Source organism: Erpetoichthys calabaricus, chromosome 18 (genome assembly GCF_900747795.2).
Source record: "Erpetoichthys calabaricus chromosome 18, fErpCal1.3, whole genome shotgun sequence".
NCBI lineage: Eukaryota > Metazoa > Chordata > Cladistia > Polypteriformes > Polypteridae > Erpetoichthys > Erpetoichthys calabaricus.
The window spans coordinates 5,091,149-5,113,891 of NC_041411.2; the positions used below are offsets into that span (position 1 = coordinate 5,091,149).

Sequence of the window (22,743 nt, forward strand, 5' to 3'; positions counted from 1 at the left end):
GGATGAAAATATTGTGCCAAACTTCCCTCCTGGGGACAAATAAAGTCTATCTAAAAACTACATTATTCCAATACTACTACATTTTACTGAAAAGAATTTCCAAATTTAGTTTTGTAAATTTTACTTTGACCCCAAAACACAGAAACTGGGTAACAACAGCTCACTTAATCAAGCAAATTAGAAGGTGGTTGGAACAAAAACCTGCAGCCATGGGTGGTCCCCCAAGTACAATACTGGGAAACTGCATTAACTGCATCCTTCAGAATTATTTGATGCAGAACAAAATGAAGTTTAACGCTTCATAAATATTAAAAAGCAGTGTTACATTTTCAATTTTTGTCATTATGTTTTATTTGTAAAGGTGACCACATTTTATTTGAGAGACATTTGCACAATGAAAGACCTGCCTTGTCCATCACAGCAGGCAACCGAGGACATAATCTTAGTGCAATTCATGACTGTCCAAAAAACGACGACAAAAATCCCATTTATTACCTCAAACTCCTCCCAGAATCCTTGCTTGAACTTATCAGTGGCTTCGGCGAGTTTACTCAACTCTCGCACTCGGCTCTCTATCTCAGCTGCATTGATTCGAGTTGTGTTCAGGGGCTGGCGTGGTGAAAACATCATAAGCAAGGCAAGAAAAACAAGAGTGCTTAAAGAACCTAAAAACATTAATTACACAATCAAATAGAGAACATTTGATTACACTATTGAGTTTTCTTTTAGCTACCTGTGCATTTGTTACATTTTGTTCTCCCTTGGATTAATTATAAGGGTCTGCATGATTTTCTAAAACAAATCTCAGGATTTCAGAAACATTTGGGCTCTCCTTTAAGTTTTTTTTTTATTCCAAATTTGAGCAACTATTAGGAGGCATTCTTATTACAACGTAGGGAACAAGGGAAATATTACAAGACAATAGTTGAGCAAGCACACAATCTCATTTCTCACTTGCATGCATGTTTATATAAAAATGATAGACGGTCATCTTCATTAACTTATGTAAACAAACCTAATAAAATTATATTAAATAATTGAAAAGAAAACAAGCTAAAGATATAATTGAAAATTTATATCAAGTTATAAAATTAAAATCTATCCATTTTCAGTCCCTTATCTAAGTCCAGGCCACATGGGGCAGCAGACATCCGTTTTCCCTGTTACCTCCCCCAAACCCTCTGGCATGGGCGGGTGGGCATTACCAGGCTTGCTGGGTGACATACGTAATCTCTCCAGCGTGTCCTGGGTCTGCCTCGAGGCCTCTTTTTTGGTTGAATATGCCTTAAACACCTACCCATTATCAGAAATATTTGATCACTATTTATTTACTTTAAACTATTTTTGCTTTGGCCTGGTACATTTACATTTACACTAACTTATTTACAACATTTATGATACAATTGGTTACATTTCGTTTGGTTTTTCCATTTTGAGCACAGGCAGGTCAAGTGACTTGCTCGTGGTCACGTAAGTGTCAGTAGCGGGATTTGATCCCTCAACCTCAGGGTTTGAAGTCCAAAGCCTTAACCACTACATCACACTTCCTGCCTGGTAGTGCTGTTTTACCATTTGCACTTGTGGCTCAAGGCGCTACAAACAGCATAACACAAAAGAAAAACAGATATGTGCTTTCTGTTACTCTGCTTTATTTGCTGAAATAGTATTTTATACCTGTTTGAGTTGAAGCACTGTGCCCAGTGTCTCCACCATAGGATTTTTCTTGTAATGTTCAACAAGGTCTGTCAACGAGTCAAACTTCTCTCCTCCTCCAACATCATACTTAAGATCCTGCTGAAGACAAAATGCAAAAATTCCCATCACTCCAAAGAAATTCAGAACATGGTAATTTGGCGTGTTGTTACAGAACAAGATTCCTATGCCACACTGAAATCATAAATATGACATATCTTACACTTTCCGGCATGTTCAGTTGTATGCATTCATTTCACATAAACGCCACTTACCTTTTAGTACAGCCCTCAATATACACTTTTAGCCAATCAGCACCTTCAAAACATCTAACGTCACAGTGTGAGGGTTCACGGCCTGAGGAATAAGCCAACTGTTTTATTGACTTTTACGGAGTCATTTACAGTTAACGATTGTTAATCAGTAGCACCCGGGCACGCACACGGCTTGAAACTTGTCTGCTTTTGTGAGTTCCCGTTAATGCCTCATACACTCTACATGTGCTGGCTGCATACACACCATATCCAGAGATTTCTTTATGTGTTAATTAGTGCCAGTATAACCTACTTGTCCTTAGGGAACAGCTGACAGAGATGGGAGAAGATTCATACCTGGTGGCATGGATCGTGGACTATCTTACAGACAGACCTCAGTATGTGCGTCTCGGGAACTGCAGGTCTGACATTGTGGTCAGGAGTGTCGCAGGGGACTGTACTTTCTCCGGTCCTGTTCAGCCTATATACATCGGACTTCCAATACAACTTGGAGTCCTGTCACGTGCAAATGTTTGCTGACGACACTGCTATCATGGGCTGCATCAGGAGTGGGCAGGAGGAGGAGTATAGGAACCTAATCAAGGACTTTGTTAAATGGTGCGACTCAAACCACCTACAGCTGAACACCAGCAAAACCAAGGAGCTGTTGGTGGATTTTAGGAGGACCAGGCCCCTCATGGACCCCGTGATCATCAGAGGTGACTGCATGCAGAGGGTGCAGACCTATAAATACCTGGGAGTGCAGCTGGATGATAAATTGGACTGGACTGCCAATACTGATGCTCTGTGCAAGAGAGGACAGAGCCGACTATACTTCCTTAGAAGGCTGGCGTCCAACATCTGCAATAAGATGCTGCAGATGTTCTATCACATGGTTGTGGCGAGTGCCCTCTTCTACACGGTGGTGTGCTGGGGAGGCAGCATAAAGAAGAGGGACACCTCACACCTGGACAAACTGGTGAGGAAGGCAGGCTCTATTGTAGGCACAGAGCTGGACAGTTTGACATCTGTGGCAGAGCGACGGGCGCTGAGCAGGCTCCTATCAATTATGGAGAATCCACTGCATCCACTGAACAGGATCATCTCCAGACAGAGGAGCAGCTTCAGCGACAGACTGCTGTCACCGTCCTGCTCCACTGACAGACTGAGGAGATCGTTCCTCCCCCAAACTATGCGACTCTATAATTCCACCCGGGGGGTAAACGTTAACATTATACAAAGTTACTGTCCGTTATACCTGCATCGTTATCACTCTTTAATATTGTTTTTTTGTATCAGTATGCTGCTGCTGGAGTATGTGAATTTCCCCTCGGGATTAATAAAGTATCTATCTATCTATCTACAGCTCCCTGCATCCCTAATAAGAATTAATGGAACAAGAAAACTGATGGATGTGTGCACAGATGTAACACAGAAACACACCATGCAGCTCTATTTATGCCATTAATCGACGAGTTCTTCATTTACACCTATACCAGTAATGGCACACTGCAGTGAATACACTTGACTTGAACATTCCTAGTTTTCAGCCTCTTTCTCTGTACGTTTATCATTCATTTGCTCAGAGGTTGATGCGCTTGCTGCTTCTTGAGCAGCTCTTCTTTCCTCCACCCTAGCAGTTCGCTGCTTCTCTTCGTTCGTCGGCATCTTTTCGCGTTAAAACTGATCAAATCAGTGTTTGTGTTGCAATTACTTAGTACATTTTCTTTAATTTTTCACTTAAGTTTCCAATCTGCCTCAAGAATTACTTCAGATATGAAGAGGTAGGAGAAGTGATGGTGAAGGTGGTAGGGAACGAGTACGCATGGCTGCCCTGCTGCGCGCTGCCGAGAGTTGATTCTAAAATAAAATAAAAAGAGGAATAAGCTTGGAGGTCCATCATCACTCCGAAAGCTGATAGTAGACGTCACGTTGTAAATACGTTGTATACCAAATTTCAGGTCAGTACGTCAAACGGTTTGCAAGCTACAGATGATTTAAAATCCTGAACAGACAAACACGGTAGCATATTTTATATATACAGCATATTTTATATATACCGTATATATATATAAAGATGGTAATCAAGAACATGCAGATCAGTGGCACAGAAAATACTCCCCTACCTGGCAGCGAATCATCACATGGGTGACTTTCGATTTCCCATCACTGCTTTCTCCCTTGTCATCTCCAGTTCTTACAGACAACACAAAGTCTCCAGGGTGGCTCTGGCTTTCCCGCACAAGGAAACTCCCGTTTTTGCCCTTTTCAGTCAACAGCTTCTCAGCCTCCCGGCCAGAAAGGTGCCCATGGAACCACCTGAGGATGGAGACACCAAAAGGTGAGGCATTCAGTACCATAATACATCTTCCCTTCAGATATCTATACAAGGGCAACAGAAACAAGTGCAACTATGGACTCTGCAAAGCCACGTTTCACTCATCAAAAACAATGCTTTGGCAGTCTCTCCACCAAATATGATGAGTGCTTTGTGGACTCTGCAGTACACTTGACATTTTCATATTAAAATACTGAAGTCAAGCATTAGATTATAGCATCTTAAATCTAATTCTAAAACTGGAACCAAAATAATGGACACATATAGTATATTCCACCCACAAAAATAATTTACAACAGTATTAAACTGATTACAAAGTCTTTCTTTGACATTTTATCACTTGACCATAAAAAATATATACTATCAAAGAAAATAATTAGGGACAGAGTGCTCAGAATTACATTAAAAACAGTTATCCAAAAAAGACATTTAAAGGACTAACCCACCAAAAAATATTTGTTTTTCTATCTGTTAGTTACGCCATGTGGTCTGCAGTGATGGCAAAGAAAAAATTGGTTATCTTATGTTTTCATGTGGAACAAAGATAAATGTTTCTGATAGAACAGAGAATCAGTGATGACGAATGCTGTCCATGAAAACATTTCCTGTTACTTGTGTGGCGTAATCCATGTATAAAGCCAACCACATGCTCATAGCGGGCAAAGGGCATACATTTATTTGCTAAAACGATATTACATAAGTAACACTAGAAAATGAAAGTTGTCCACAAATAGGAAACACATTTAGATGAGACTGAGCTTTTGCAATGAAGACAGGCTCTTCGGTAAAATGCCTTTAATCTCCTCTGACAGTAATACTGGCTTGTATGTGGCTGTAATATGAGTCACTGTATTGTGTACCTATAATTTCCTCTCACAGTAATACTGGTTTGTATTTCTGTAAAACGCCTGTAACTTTCTCCGACAGTAATATCGTGCATCGCACCGTGCCCCGCGCATGCGCACTTCACCAGAAGACACACACACGGATTTTATTAAAGAGGATGTATGTATTTCCTTCTTTCCTGGAAGGTGATTTCTGTTTACATATTCCTTTATGAATTTTCCACGGTGCCTTCTTCTTTCTACCTGGCGGCTCCCTTGCTTCTCCCATCGGGCTTCGCAACAAGGGAGTCGCCCTACCTGCAGATGCAGCTGCCTTCCACACTGGTCCCGTAGCCCTCCAATCCCTGGCTACGTCAGGCTCTATCTGGACTGAGACTTGGGTTCTTTCCCCAGCTGGCCAGAGCGCTCACGCTGGGGCTCAACCAGCCCAAAGCCTCCACGACTGCTGCTGCCTTTCAACGGCCAGTTGTCTTCAATACCGGTTACTCCAGCTTCGACCGCTTTCTTCAGCCCCACCGAGTGTCCATTAACCTCCCGTTCTTTCCTGTTTTCCCCCTAGCCGCCTCGCGCTTCAATTTATCACAGGGATGTGGTTCAGATATGGCAATTAGCAGTTCACGGGAACAATTACGGATGCGGACGACTCCTCACCTGTGCACACGCATCACGAATTCCCTGGGAACCAATCGGCCACACATACTCACTAAGCCACGAGTGTGGCAATTATTTATTTAAAAAAGTGGCCTTTTTGACTTGAGCTGTTGACCCGCTACAACACACTGTCCAGTCGTTGTACAAGAAAAAAACCCATGTGCGAAATCGTGAATGAAGCCTTGTGGATATGGTTTCTTCAGGAAGTCAAAGAGGTACAGTACATACCTTATAAAAATTTTTCTACATGAAAATCGGTATGCGTCGGATCAACTGGCCATGGGTCTAGTCCCGAGGTGGCCGGTTAAGAGGGATTGTACTGTAATATGAAAATGCAATTTAATGTTTTTATTTGGGAATTGTATTTGTTATTTACATACCATATTCACCTAACAGGAACTATAATGCCTGCATGATTTCGACAATGACGTACACAACCTGCATTTCAATACTGACCTCTCCGAGGTGGGATCTGCACAGTTCAGCGGGTATTTCAGCTCAATGACATCACCGTTCTTCTCCTTCAGCTGCCCATGGTGCTCCATGTAATACTGCACAAGCTCAGCCAGAGTAGCAAACTTCTCCCCACCATACAGGTCATAGTAATCACCGGTGTTCTGGATTTTAATGTGTGTGACAGCACCATTTCGCCTGTAGGAAATTGATGTTAGACATCACAGAGTGTCACGGCTCCATGCAGACAAAAGACAGTCTCTAATCCAGTTTTTAATGTTTCAAATATTTACACAAAAAAAAAAACAAAACAAAAAAAAAAGTCATTATTTAAAAATCACCAGGCAACTAAAAGAGCACACGAGCAATCACAATGATAAAAACTTTACAACTTTCCAAACAACCAAAAGTATGGCACACTCAAATTTTCGAGTTCCACAGTAACCCAGGGGGATAGCACTGCTCTCGGTGCCGGGTAAGGTCCTTGCTAGGGTTGTCCTCAATAGGATCCGTGATCACTTGCTCACCTACCAGCGATGGAACTTTCTGGTTTTATGCCTAAGAAGTCTACTGTTATGTGTGGTGGACGGCCGGGACGCCCCTTTGATACCGGGGGAGCAGCCATGGGATGCACACTATGTCCCCCGGAACGTGTGGTGGCAGCCCTCCTGGGTTACATCGGAGCCACAGGCGTGGGACTTGAGGGCTCAGCAGTGTTGGGCTCCGTGGCCACCACTGGGAGGCGCTGCACAGCTTAACGAGCCCACGTGGGTGGGAATGCAGCCTGAATTAGGTGAATTATCACCTGAAGCACTTCCAGGTGGGCTATAAGAGGAGCCTGAAGCGACTACTCGAAGCGCCAGAGTCGGGAGGAGGAGGACAAAGCTGCCTGGGAGGAGTGGAGGAAGAAGAGAGTGTGTTTTTGGGGACTGTGTAGGGCCAGTGGGACACGGATGAAGACAAAAATAAAATCTTTTTGTTTATTTTAACCTGCACCTCAGTTGTCAGTCTGTGTTGGGTCGACACCTATATAGCACCTCTGCCACAAGAGACAGGAAGAAATCAGATGGTAAAATCTCACAGAACAGATGGACAAAATACAATAGAAAATGTTGTGCTCACGTAAATGAGCCCTAAATGTTCCTTTTTAATATATTTTCAGGAAATGCACAGCAGAAACTGTGGACTAATGCAAAAAATGTCATAAAAAAACTGCAGGACAAAAGCAGAATCTAATTAGGAGTTCCTATTATTATGTTTCTTTCAAAGTCCTAGTCTGGCACAAATAAAGATAAAGAGCTTATACTGATGGTAAAGGAAACCAGATGGCGTTTTTCAAAGCACTGACCTGACAGACAAAGTGAAATCTCCAGGGTTGCTCTTGCTGGGTCGAGCCAAGAAGCTTCCATCAACTCCACGAGTAAGCAACAGATTTTCAGCTTCCACCCCTGTGATGTTAGGGTGAAACCACCTGAAATATTCAGGAATGAGGTTAGAAACGTCAACGAGATCGAAAGATGTTTGGCAAGTCAGCTGGAATTCCAAGGAACACATAAGACAACACATTGCATGCTTCCGGTTTTATTCACGTACAATCATTAGGTGCACAAATTTCCTTTTTTTTTTTTTTTTTAAATGTTTCTTTGTTTTTTAATTTTTAACACATATGACCCAATGCATTTCCCAATCAGAGACAAACCTAAGTTCAGGTTGACCTTCAATCATTAATGACAAGATAAAACAGTACAATGCACTCTGGTAGTGGGTGATGGCCCATTGAGGAACACATTAGGGAAAATGAAAAGCATCCTTACAGTTTCAAGTCTAACATCATTGCCATTCGGATCTTAAATGACTTGCCCAGAGCGACACTGTGGGACAGAAATCAGCAACCCCCTTACACAGCTTGTCTGCTAATGTGCCGTTACATTACCATGAAGAGCTGCATTCATTCACATTGCACTTCAGACTACCGGCAACAGTCAAGAGTCTACTACATAATAACACACTAAGGTCTACGGGTCCAGTCCCTCAGAGCAATCCGATTGGTCAGTTTGACTTTCATGATGCAAAAAAACAGGGAAGGGAAGGAGATGATAGATAGATAGATAGATAGATAGATAGATAGATAGATAGATAGATAGATAGATAGATAGATAGATAGATAGATAGATAGATAGATAGAAGGCACTATATGATAGATAGATAGATAGATAGATAGATAGATAGATAGATAGATAGATAGATAGATAGATAGATAGATAGATAGATAGATAGATAGATAGATAGATAGATAGATAGATGTTAAAGGCACTATATAATAGATAGATAGCGTAGTTGGCAGGATTAGATAGATAAGTAGATAGATAGCATAGTTGGCAGGATTATATAGACAGATACTTTATTAATCTCCAAGGGGAAATTCACATTCTCCAGCAGCAGCATACTGATAAAAACAATATTAAAGAGTGATAAACATACAGTGCAAGTTAAAAAAAATGTGAGGTGGAGAGTGCAAGGCAGGTATAACATATTCAATCACATATATAGAAGTTATTTTAAAATGCACATGGACTTTATGGACACCCTGTATGTATGTATGTATATTACAGTAGATATTCATTTACTTGTATGTTTTGGGTTTTAGTCCAAACAAAAAACTTTGTATAATGTTAGCGTTTATCCTAACCCCGGGTGGAATTGAAGAGTCGCATAGTGTGGGGGAGGAACGATCTCCTCAGTGTGTCAGTGGAGCAGGACGGTGACAGCAGTCTGTCGCTGAAGCTGCTCCTCTGTCTGGAGATGACATTGTTTAGTGGATGCAGTGGATTCTCCTTGATTGACAGGAGTCTGCTCGGCGCCTGTCGCTCTGCCACGGATGTCAAACTGTCCAGCTCCATGCCTACAATAGAGCCGGCCTTCCTCACCAGTTTGTCCAGGCGTGAGGCGTCCCTCTTCTTTATGCTGCCTCCCCAGCACACCACCGCGTAGAAGAGGGCGCTCACCACAACCGTCTGATAGAACATCTGCAGCATCTTATTGCAGATGTTGAAGGACGCCAGCCTTCTAAGGAAGTATAGTCGGCTCTGTCCTCTTGCGAGTGTGAGATACACATGCTGAGAGAGTTGCCTTCACTGACAGAAAGTATAAAACGGAACAGGAGGTGAGAATAATGACAGAGGGTGAGAAGCAGGATTTTACAGGAACACACTCGAGAGACGTTCACACACACAAATACAGAGGAGAGGCACTGACAGTACACGCAGGGCAAGAGATTGCAACTATTGATAAATTACTCAATGACCTGTCTTTGTCAGGTACCATGGCTAATTATTTTAATCTTTCTAAAACCACAACAGACAGACAGTAGAATGGTGTTAAAGAATGATGCAAGTACCAAAGCAGATCTCAAGACTATTCAGTTGTCTCGTCTTGCAATCTACAGTCCAAACCATTACCCACGAGGCCACACTGCATTCACTTCACCAATTTTTACAATCTTATGTATCACGAGTGCTAAAACAAAATAAAAAGTGGCAGCTTTTGTTACTGCTGCGTGATAAGAGCTTTTACAACCTAAAAATCAAACCTTCCACCTTAACAAAAGGACAAGCGTCTCTGTCTCTCTGTGCGTCCGGTTGCTATGTCTCAGTTATTCCAAAAGACAACACAGCACCAACATTTTTTAGAAATAAAACACACTGCATTTGTCATTCCAACAAGTGGCACATTCCAAACACAACCAATGATTTCACGAATCCCATACCAAATGGCACAAAACAGAAACATACGGAATCCATTGTGTACTGCAAATGTTAATGGCGACGTCTACGTTGATTACTTAGATTTCAGCCCTTCTTAGACAAGTAGCACAGCTACTTCTCATTTACATGGTTAGGCCAGCAGCAAACTACATGACTTTAATTAATTCATTCATTCATTCATTCATTCATTACATTTATATAGCGCTTTCCTCAGTACTCAAAGCGCTATCCACACAGGGAGGAACCGGGAAGCGAACTCACAATCTTCCACAGTCTCCTTACTGCAAAGGAGCAGCACTACCACTGCGCCACCTGTGAGGACTTCAAGTCGATCTGATTACAGAATATTAACAGTGCGTGAATAAGAGTCCCAGGCAATTACAGATTACATGACTCCCACAAAGTTTCAAATTTCCAAAGCATCGTGAGTGCTTCATATTTTAACAGCCAGTTAATGTGCTGCTCCCTTTTTGTGTTGAAGCAGATGAGCCTCTCTTTTGTTTGTGTGGTCCAAAACACCAGCTTTTCTTTATCTTTCCTTACAGCTCCATTATATGCATTGTAACGTCTTTCTCCGTCGGTTCTCACATGCACAGGAGCCCACCTGGCCAATTTAAGACAAAAATCAAACCTGCGAGTCACTGAGCGTTATGACTGACTCAATGGTAATGTTCCAATCACACACCTCCAAGTTGTATTGCTCAGCATGTCCAATGCCCCTTTTCACTAATCACGCATGTGTCCCTGGGGATCACCTTCCTGGTTCTGGTGAGCTAAGATGGCCCACAACGGAATGAGAAGGGGTGCACATGCCGATGATTTTTTCCTTTTCTACTCGCTGCCCCAAGAACTTACCAGAAGTGGGCAAACGACCCAATTGCCACGCCCATAGCTGACTCCACACTTCAGGACAGAGATCATGAACTTGGCTTGGATCAAACCCTTTCGAGAAGTCTGACCCGCCAATGGAAGGAACCCTTTTCTGATGAGCTGTGATTTTCTGTTATCGGTGCCGCCATGCACATTTTTTGCTTGTTATATTGTATGAATTAAAACGGCGACACCTGGTTGGTGCCCCAACATTCTGAAGCAGCACGTTCAATTCTGTCCACCCAGTCACAGAAGCTTTCTTTGACTTGATGGTGGTTTTGAAGGCAGACACCTACGATATCCCAGATTGGCTTCACGACACTGTTCATTCAACCTGGGAGGATGAAAATCCCTTCTGTTTGCCCAGTTTGGAGTCTACCAAAGAGTTCAGCTTCAGAATGCTACCAGTTAACCTCTCACTTTATTAAAAGCAAACGTCAAATATTTAAATAGTAACCGACCTCAGCATATACTCTGCATATCTTTTCAGCTGCCAGTTGATAGCAAGTGGTTGAGTGCACACTGACATAAACCAGTGTATCCAATCTATGGTTAATTCCGGCATTGAGATAGGCTATGGCAGCTCTTGAACCAGATATTAACGATTATTATAAACTAACTAGCTGTGTAAGCCCGTGCTGTAAAAAGCCCGGGGTCCTAAAAACTACTGAAATCATCAGAAAAAAAAACTGAAATGTAGAGATGTCAGGTAATTGAAAGGAACGACTCTGGGAGGATTCATTTTGCCAACTTGTTTGCATTCGCTTGTGCATTAGCGGAGGGAGGAGAAGTAAAAGGGATACCGTTTTGCCGATGTGCTCGCCTCGCTTCTGTATTAGTGGCTATGCAAGTGACTTTCTTCGGAGGTTTGGTTTTGCCGATGTGCTCGCCTCACTTCTGTATTAGCGGCTAAACGACTTTGTCTTTCTTCGGAGGTTTAATTTTGCCGATATGCTCGCCTCGCTTCTGTATTAGCCGCTAAGCAAGTGACTTTCTTCTGAGGTTTGGTTTTGCCGATGTGCTCGCCTCACTTCTGTATTAGCGGCTAAACGACCTTATCTTTCTTCTGAAGTTTCTTTTGCCGATGTGCTGGCCCTGCTTGTGTTATTCATGGCTAAGCGAGTCTTCTGTTTCCTCAGAGACAGAGCTCTTACCCCGACTCCACCTCTCACTTCCGGGTCGGACAGACACACACACTTCCACGCATAGACGATTATAGAGAAGATTCAATAATTTTGCTCTGATTTGGTACACTTGAACAAACCTTAAAGTTGCCCATAAATAATCCACTCAGCACAAATGGAACTTTTTCACTCTGTCCACTGAGGACACAAGACAAATGACTACCGACAAATCTTACATCTTCCACCTTTACGTCACCGACAGCACTCACTGCATAGCCCAAAAACAAGTACAAACACTTACGGCGGTCATTTGTGACCCCTTGTCCTGTCATAATTGTTCCTAAACAGTCCCCCAGACTTCGGTCGATTATGTTGCCCTCTTTTTTAAGTTGTTTTGGACAAACGCATCTGCTAAACGAACAGATGTAAATGTAACATACATTATCTGTCAATGAATGGCATCTGGCGATAACACTTCTGTGTGGCATCAAATCTCAATCCATACTCTTTACATGTGTGGCTCCTAGGTGGTAGAACAAGCTGCCCACCACCATATGAAATTCCGTCTCCTTCAATGTGTTTAAGAAGCATTTAAAGGCTTGTTTGGTGAATTTCTGCCTAAGTGATTAGTTTTGCGACCTAGGACTTATTAATCACTTGTACTTTTGTTCCGAGCTCTTAACGTGTGTGTGGCAATTTTGTCACCTTGTCCTATCACACTGCCGCCTAAAAGTCACCCAGACTGATGTTTACTCAAGTATGTTAAACTCTTTTGTAAAAAAGTGTCTGCGAAGGACATAAATGTAAATGTAAAATACATTGTCTGCTGATGCCAACTCTGCGTGGCATCACATCTCAGGCCAGACTCTCTTCTTCATGTGTAGCTCATAGCTGGTTGAATGAGATGCCAACCTGCATTTAAAATGGTGACTCCTCAAATATGTTGCTACCTTGTCCTTTCACACTTATTCCCAAACAGTCCTCCATACTGATATTTACTCAGTTATGTGGACCTCTTTTGTAAGTTACGTTGGATGAAAACATCTGAGCAAATAAATCAAATGCCATTTCCTATGCCTGCTTAATTCTTAGTAGGATCACAGGGAACTGGAGCCAATCCACGCAAGCATAGGGTGCAAGACGAGAACAAGCTTCAAAGGGAGTGGGTCCATTACAAGGAAATAATCAACTAAATGTCATACCATAACCAGCTTGATCCAAACCAGGGTCAAATTGGGGGGGCTAGGGGACTGGACCCTGTCAGATAAAGCATAGGGTACAAGGCAGGGAACAATTGTCAGATGGCACCAGTAAATTACAGGAGAATAAGCAAAGAGATGTTGTGTCATTTTCTAACTGCTTCTCTCAAACCAGGGTCACGGTGGGGATCAGGGGCCTATCCCAGCAAGCATACGGCACAAGACAGAAACAAACCCCTTATAGAGGGGATCACAAGGGAAGAGACAAATAGATGTAAATATGTATAAATAGATGTAAATCCCAAACTCCTTCAGGTTCAAAGTTAGACAAAGCAGAACTATTTCAACTTTTTCATTTAACATACAAAACACAGATACCAATTAAAAATTAAACACACACATTGGGGATCACAGCAGTGTAAGGAGACTAGGGTTTACATCCAGAGGAGTCCCTGCATGGACGTGGCATGTTCTCCCAGTGTCCAAAGTCATGCAGGGGAAGTGACCTGGCAACGCTAAATTGGCCTTGGCACAACCGTGTGGGGTGAATGGCATGCTGTACAAGGTTTGTTCCTTACTTCTCCTGCGGTAGCTGGGATAGGCTCCAGCACCCCTGGTCAGGATTAAGTAGGTTAGAAAATGACTCCCATGATAAAACACACACAAGGACAACAGTACACATCATTCCCCTAAAGTCAATCCAGTTTTTAAAAAATAAACTAAAATATCCGTCAATACTTTGTTAAAATACTTTGTTAAGCTCATCAAGCTATGGCATTTTTTTTTTTTTAAGTCAAGTGCTGGGATTTCATCTCCGCCTGTTACTCCTTACGCTGTTGCCGTCAATCAGTGTCTGGACGAATCGGTCCTGTTCACATACATCCAGACGGGCGGCCGTGAACCTACTCACTGTCTGTCTGTCTGTCTGTCTGACTGTCTCACTCACTCACACACACACACACACACACACACACACACACACACACACACACACACACACACACACACACACACACACACACACACAGTCCTAAATTCACGTCGCTCCTGCAGATGTTGCCAGCTGTTCTATCGACCAAGGCCGACTTGCTCGTATATAGATATATATTTTTTAAATGGCAGGACTGAACATTTAACAGTGTTTTCCTCTCCCCCAGCTCACCTCCGAGATGTCATCTTATGACTTCTTCGTCAATCCTTTTCCAACTTGGTTCCTCAATTTAGTTTCCTCGTCTCCGTTTCGGAACCTGCCTGGAGTTGCTTACCCGGTTCAGACCCGCTTTGAACAGGCCGTGAACCGGATCGGATGAAGCACAAACTTCACAACTTTAAAACTCAAATATGACCCCTCCAAAAAACAGATTCGGTGAAAAGCAAGAAATACGAGAAAAGATTGAGCAGGCCTCAACTCCGCGAACTACTCCACAGTGCAACGACTCAGACATAAGACGTCAACTCACGAGCGACGCACAACTAAGACTGCCACACATGCGCAGTGGCGTCGTGCGGCTCTGTCTGCCATTTTTACTGCTGGCAGACAAACTTCGTTTTCAATACTATAACACAGCGGTGGGCTGGCGCCCTGCCCAGGGGTTGTTCCTGCCTTGCGCCCTGTGTTGGCTGGAATAAGCTCCAGCAGACCCCCGTGGTCCCGTGTCAGGATATAGCGAGCTGGATAATAGATGGATGGATGGATGGATGAATGAATACTACAACAAAAGATATATACCACAATGCAGCAATTCATGTAACTGTCCTTAGTTACACAAAATTTGTGATTAAGCAGAGCAGATGGATACATAAATGTTAAAGGAACTATATGATAGATAGATAGATAGATAGATAGATAGATAGATAGATAGATAGATAGATAGATAGATGTGAAAGGCACTATATAATTAATAGATAGATGAAAAAGGCACTGTATAATATATTGATAGATGTGAAAGACACTATATAATAGATAGATGGATGTGAAAGGAACTATATAATAGATAGATAGATAGATGTAAAAAGCACTATAAGATAGATAGATAGATAGATAGATAGATAGATAGATAGATAGATAGATAGATAGATAGATAGATAGATAGATAGATAGATAGATAGATAGCTGTGAAAGGCACTATATGAGAGATAGATAGATAGATAGAGAGATAGATAGATAGATAGATAGATAGATAGATAGATAGATAGATAGATACTTTATTCATCTATTTTATTCACTTTATTCTGTGGGTAATTCAGGTATACCGTTGCTCAAACACATCAGTAAAATTGTTAAAAATTATTATAAAGGTAAGGAGAACAAACATGAATAAATAAAAAGTGTTAACAAAATACAAAAGGGTTGATTGTTACAGTGTTGTTAGTTAGAGGGGTGAACAGGTCATAGATCACTTGTATTGACATCAGCGTTATAAAATCTCACAGCAGTAGAAACAAATGATCTTCTAAAGTGTTCTGTTGTACAGCGCAGTGAGACAAGATGACTGCTGCGTTTATCTCTCTGACCCGCCATACTGCTGAGGTGAATGTGACTGTTATTTCCAAGGATGGCCTCCACCTTCTTCCCCATCCACCTTTCCACCACAATCCTGCCCTGCACGGACTCGACCTTCTTCACCAGTTTTTCTGCCTCTTAGTTTTCTTATCTGTCATTCTGCCTCCCCAACAAATGGCAGCAAAATGAAGACACTCACAGCGACTCTATCATAGAAGAAAAGTTCATTTTGCTACATATACTGAATCATCCGAGTCTTCTGAGGATAAAGAGCCTGCTCTGGCCCTTTCTGTAGAGGACGTGTGTGTTCACAGACCAGTCCAGTCTGTCATCAAGATGGACTCCTAGATATTTATAACTCTGCACCACCTGAATGTCATCTCCTTGGATGTTAAGAGGCTGAAGGAGGAAGTTTAGACCTCCAGAAATCCACAGTCCTCTCACAGTTTTTATTGTTCCAGTCACTGGTAGCTCCAATCAGATCGTTATATTCCCCTTCCTTTCCATTCCTTATACATGCCACAATAGCTGCATCATCAGAGTACTTCTGAAAGTGGAAAAAGTCTGACTTGTATTTAAAGTCTGCTGTGTATAATGTGAACAGGAATGGAACCAGAACACAACCTTGTGGGGCCCCAGTGCTGCTCACTACCGTCCTGGAGACACTGTTCCCCAGTTTGACCAACCGCAGTCGTCCAGTCAGGTAGTTATGAATCCAGGAGATGAAGGTAGAGCACACAGTAGAAAGACGAAAACAACATTGAGAGTGGGAACATTAAAGAGTCTCTTCTTACAATTTAAAATCAACAATTGCTCTTCCTTTATTTATTATGTAATGTCTTCTTCTTTTAATTAGCAACTGGCAAACCAACCGTAATGGTGCATTACCACCACCTGCTGAACTGGAGTGTGAAGAGTGAACCCAAGAACCACCACACACAACCTGTATAATTAAATTACCACCCACCTGTTCTCCTGTTCTAACTTAAATTGCCTTAAGCAACCCAATAAGCCTCAAGTACTTTGATATCTTTTTATGATTCCTTGGGGATCCTTGACCTTCTTCTTCTTCCTCATCTTTCTCTTCATCTTTTCCCCCCTCCTACATGGAGTCAATGTGCTTGATTGGTCTTCTCCAAACAGCTTGGTCCTTCACCCTTTTCCTTCAGATTTTCTTTTACTTTATCCACTCACCTCCACTTTGGCCTCTTTGGCTTTCTCTTCCCCATTCCCAACCCTCTTTTGCCCATATATTCATCGTCTCTCCTCATCACATATCCATACCAGTTTGGCCTCCTTTCCAGTACTTTCTCTCCCACCTTTGTTGTACCTCTGATGGTCTCATTTCCTATTCTGTCCTTTTCTGTAACTCCACGCATCCATCTCCATATTCTCATTTCTGCCAAATCCAACTTCTTCTCCTGCTCACACCTTTACCCCCTAAGTCTCAGCTCCACACACCGTTACTGGTTTTACCACTGTCTTCAAAATTTCACATTGATACTCCTGATAGCTTCTTCCAATTGTCCCATCCACACCACATTCTATGGGTTAGGTTACCTCTGCATCTAATTGCCCATCTTGGGCTACCACAAATTGTAGATAGATAGATAGATAGATAGATAGATAGATAGATAGATAGATAGATAGATAGATAGATAGATAGATAGATAGATAGATAGATAGATAGATAGATAGATAGATAGATAGATAGATAGATAGATAGATAGATAGATAGATAGATAGATAGATACTTTATTAATCCCAGGGGGAAATTCACAATATTTAAACGTCTCACCTCTTTTCAGTAGCTCTCCTGCAGGCTAACTTCTGAATCCTGATCATCATTAACCCTCACATATTCCTTCTTCTTCTTCCTATTTATTTACATTCTTCCATCTTCCAAAGCCTTTCTCCATTCTTCCAACTTCCTGTCCACTTCCTCCTTTCTGATGCCACACAACACAATATCATTGGCACAAAGCCTGCACCAGGGGGATTGGTCTTTCATCCCAGGACTCAACACATCCATAACCAGATCAAAGAGGTAAGGACTTCAGGAAGATCTCTGGTGCAGACCTTCTTGAACTCAGATCTAGTCTTGTTACCCCAACCCGAGTCCTTGCTTTCTCTTACACATCCTGGGTACTCTTCACACACTTCTCTGGTCCTCCTCATTCTCTTCTGCACCTCCAGACCACTCCGTCATAAGACTTCTCCAAATCAGTGAACACCATATGCAGACCTTTATGGTTTTCTTGATGCTTCTCCAAGAGCTGTCTCAATGACATAATAAAATTAAATGAGTGCCTGTCTCAGTTATACCTCATGGGATAGTCATCTTCTCAGCACTGCAAAGGGAAGAAAAGGCAACAGTGTTAGCGACTGTAAAGTTACCCAAACAGCTTACAGATCTGCATGAGCCAACATCCTGTGTGCTGTAGTGAGCTCTCCTTGGGCTCTGCTCTGAAGAACCTGTTTGAGTAGCCATTTTACACAAACTTTATGGTAACCCAAGTCATCACACATTATGGCTGGTGCAGATCCATAGCTGATATCCAAATGTGCAGCAACAGCAGACAACATAATCCGTTGCTCTTCTCTGATGATGGCAGTCACCATGTCGATGTGGGCTTGAGTGTGCAATGTTGATGGTCAACCAGCTCGAGCTTCGCCGGTTACAGTTGTTTTTACTGCTTTAAAACTTTCTACCCATTCATAAACTTTTCGTTGAATCCTGCTGTTTTCACTTTCATACTGAGATGGGATCCTTTGTTGAATTTCAGCAGGTTTCACTCCCTCTGTCCAAAGAAATCTCACTACAGTGCATTGTTCAAAGATAGTGTAATCCCGCAGCAGGGGACTCATTTGATTTTGCCTTTAACTAAACAAACAGCAGTTCACCCTGCTGTGCGTATTCAAACTACCCATAACCATTTGCAAAACTGTTGCACTGTATCAGCTTCTATCTGTTGGGGTTACTGCATAATTTTCAAATTGTCTTTACTTTTTTTATGCAGTTCATACAGTATGTCTCTGTTATGTACCATTTGGTATGGAATTTGTAAAGGCAGTGTTAATGCTTGTGATGCACCATCTGCTGAAATTACAAATGCAACGCATATGTCTCTGTTCTTTGGCATTGGGTTTGGGATTCATAAAAGCAGTGTTAATGTTTGTCATGCTGTATCCAGCAGGGGGCGCTAGCTCCCTTGTGGGAATGAATTCTTTTTTAATTGCGGCGTGTTACATAACCCGAAACTATATAGATATAATATAAAAAGGTGATACCCTTCCCTTAGTGATATGGTGGTAAGAAATCACATAGGAGAAATAACTTAGCTTTCTTTAATGACGATTTACGTAGGATGACAGACGAAGAGAGCCATGGCAAGACCTTCAGGAGTGTGGGGGCCCGATGTATCGAGTCTGCCATTTTCGTCGCTGCATTGGAAAGATTTTCCGGATCAGATGACGTTATCTCCCATCTGTCTGTCGGCTTCAAAGGTGTGCCGGGCAATGTTCCAAGGCTTTATACTGTTTCTTCATGTGCAGGCCCCACTTTGGTGAAACATGCCATTCCAAACAAGGGAAAGAGGATAGAGTTTCATGCTGAGTTTGACACACAGAAATAGTATACAATGGTCATCAGTCTGACTGCCCATTTCGCAGTTGTCCTTAACTTGTCTTGCTTAGCAGTTCTTATATAGTGAACTCCTGTGTGCTAAATCTGGCTTTGTGTTAACTGTATATATGAGTAAAAAGAAAAGTAGATTTATAAAATATTTTTGTAGAGAGCACAGTGACATATTAAACATATAAATGTATTACACATGCACCATCTGTTGAAATGAAAAATGCAATGCATAGATCTCTGTTACAGTATATACCATTTTATTTTGGATGCAATGCATATAATTCTGTTATAAACCATCTGGACTGGGATTTGTAAAAGCAGTGTTAATGTTTGTGATGAGCCATCCGTTGGAATGACAGATTCAATGAATATGTCTCTGTTATATGCCATTTGGTTTGGAATTTGAAAAAGCAGTGTTAATGTTTGTGATTTTTTTTTTCTTTTGCTATACTTTATTAATCCCTGAGGGAAATTATCTCTTTGCCTGCCATCTGTTGGAATGACAAATGCAATGCATATGTCTCCGTTATATGCTATTTGTTTTGGGATTTGTAAAAGCAGTGTTAATGTTTGTGATTTTTTTACAAATGTGATATATTTTATTAATCCCTGGAAGAAATTATCTTTTTGTGCTCCATCTGTTAGGAATGGTAAATGCAATGCATATGTCTCTGTTATATGCCATTTAGTTTGGGATTCATAAAAGCAAGTTTCATCTGTATGTTGTGCCATATATTGTAATGATAGAAACTTGGCAATAATGTTGGCATTAGTTTGGGTAGAGGAAATAAAACCTGACAGTGGTAATTTGTTTTGATTCAATGGCTGCTTTATTATCAATCCAAAATGAGGATAGTAAATTGAGAGATGATATGATTAAAGAAATCCTGCATATATTTTTGGTTCAATACAACACAGTAGGTGCCAGGTTGTATGTGGGCTCCAGCACATGCAGATACAGTAGGAAAACAAGGGGTTGGTAGACTCTCACACAGTGACACTGGGCATAACTGAAAACAAAAAGTCTCTGTAAAAAAGAAATTGGAACCTTAAGGCCATAAAGTTGGGAATTGGGAAACACAGCTAGGCATCTATTTTAGATTCAGGTTCAATTTTTAGGAATATCTTTACAGAGGAGCACAGAAGAGATGATATTGTTATAAACAGATTAAGAACAGGTCACTGTGGGTTAAATGGAGATCTGAAATGAATTGGGAAAATACCAGTTGGGACCTGAAAGGAACATTTAACAACCAAATCTGCCATACAGGTCTTACTGCAGTGTAAACAATATGAAATAGAAAACACCTGGCTGAAAAAGCTGGTAATGTCCTTAGGCATCCAAGTCCTAAATTTAAAAAATAAAAAGCTCAAGGACCACTTTGAAAACACATCAGATATCAATGGAAAAAAAAATCCTGCTGGCTATCTCTACTGGTATGGACTGGTATGGTGATGTGTTAGGAATGAAAGGATGGAAATGAAAATGATCAACTAACAGAGAGACACCCCGAAAATCAAAGGGAAACTGATGAGCAAGCCCCTCTGCTACTTCACTGACCACATCAATAGACCAAAAGTTTCATTGACTTGATGCTATACTCTCATTAAAAAGTGTTCCTTTAATTTAATTTTTGAGCAGTATTTATTGGAATGGTCAAATAAAACCGAAGATATATGTGATGGATGGTATTAATATATTTAAAACTGTCAGGATTATATAAGTAAACGGACATAAGGTGTATTGACCGCTCCAGTACAGAAGATGGCAGTAATGCACAACCGAGTGTTAAAAACTGCCACTAAAGCAGAAGAAGAAGGAGGAGAAGAAGAAGAAGATATTTCCTCTTTTCTTACAGTATTTTACCAGAAATGATTTAACATTTGGGATTCTAATGGAAGAACAGAAAGTTTAGTATTTGTTAAATGCCCTTTTTATTTTAGGGAAATAGTTTAATTCATAAATGAAAATACATTCAAATCAAATCTTCATTAGTAGTTTTGCACTGTAAATTATTAAAGTATATGAAAAAGAGACCAGGGAAAAAATGCTGAATATATGCTTTTACTTATACACTTTTATTTTTTCTCTTTTCTACTCTATGTTCTCATTACAAATTTTGTGCAACTGGGCATTTACATCTATTGCTGTATTGTTGTGTAGATCTTTTGTTGAAATGTGAATTACCCCTTGGGATTAATAAAGTATCTATCTATCTATCTATCTATCTATCTATCTATCTATCTATCTATCTATCTATCTATCTATCTATCTATCTATCTATCTATCTATCTATCTATCTATCTATCTATCTATCTATCTATCTAGCTAGCTATCTGTTGTATTATTATATTTTGTACTTTTGCATTTCATAAATAAAAAATAATTCTTTGTAAAAAAAAAAGAAGCAGAAGACGACATGGACATAGCAACTGGATGGACACATTGACGCTTATCCTTTTTTTAAGGTGCATGAAGATAGAGCTTTATTAAACAGAGAGGACTTTATTTGTCCCAGGGAGAAATGTGGCTTTTTACAGAAGCTCTTTAAATAAATTAAAAAAAAAAAAAAAATATATATATATATGAGATATACTATATATATATATATATATATATATATATATATATATATATATATATATATATATATATATATATATATACAGTAGAGTCTCGCTTATACAACATTCCGTATTATCCGATGTCCCACCGCAAAAAAAAAAAACCAAAAAAACGCATCAATCAGCAACAAGAACTGCAAATTGCGAGTGTGAGCGTAGTCTATTTTTTGTTGCTAAGTTCATTTTTTCAGTTAATTTTTTCTGTTGTTTTGTTGTAAAACATGATTATTAGGTTCGTAATGTATAAAATTATAACATAGTTTGACGTTTAATAGGCTTTTTCTTAACACCTCCCATTATCTGACATTTTCGCTTATCCGACGTTCTGCCGGCCCGTTTATGTCGGATAAGCGAGACTCTACTGTATATATATATATATATATATATAGACTCTACTCTATATATACAGTATCTATATACATATATATACTCTACTCTATATACTGTATATATATACATAACTCTACTGTATATATAAAGAATGACTGTAAAATTTTAAAAAATGAGAAATATGGCAGTTACAGTATTTGCAAGTGTTATCTATATTTTATACTGTCATATCGACATTTTGTTACTTTTACATTTGTAAAGTTGTCAGTTTGTTCAAAAAACACACCCCTTCTCTCCCTGAGATTGCTGTTTTTCCGACAGAGGGGTTCTGTCGTTTCTAATGACCATTTTGATATTATGAAATAAATTTAACAATGCAATTTTGTATCTGGAAAGGGAGCTGGTAAGACCGCCTATTTTTAGTGTAAAGTTAGTTGACCTTTCACCGACCACCCAAA

The 22,743-nt window shown here is 40.6% G+C and overlaps 1 protein-coding gene across 3 annotated transcripts in view; it reads right to left on the bottom strand.

Annotated features, from left to right (window-relative positions):
* The window catches only part of ptpn11a (protein tyrosine phosphatase non-receptor type 11a), a 37,628-nt gene extending 22,981 nt beyond the window's left edge, over positions 1–14,647 (bottom strand). For 2 of the 3 annotated variants that reach the window (XR_007933872.1, XM_028824301.2), the window contains exons 1-6: positions 14,353–14,647; positions 7,582–7,704; positions 6,237–6,431; positions 4,073–4,265; positions 1,675–1,794; positions 496–609 (exon numbers count right to left, since the gene is read on the bottom strand). Coding sequence is in view for 1 of the 3 variants with exons in the window: in XM_028824301.2 (XP_028680134.1) it covers positions 496–609; positions 1,675–1,794; positions 4,073–4,265; positions 6,237–6,431; positions 7,582–7,704; positions 14,353–14,366 (759 nt within the window). In the remaining 2 variants the exon portion in view is untranslated. The remainder of the gene's footprint in view (positions 1–495; positions 610–1,674; positions 1,795–4,072; positions 4,266–6,236; positions 6,432–7,581; positions 7,705–14,352) is intronic. The other variant, XR_007933873.1, reaches the window with a different exon arrangement.
* Positions 14,648–22,743: the final 8,096 nt, after the last annotated feature.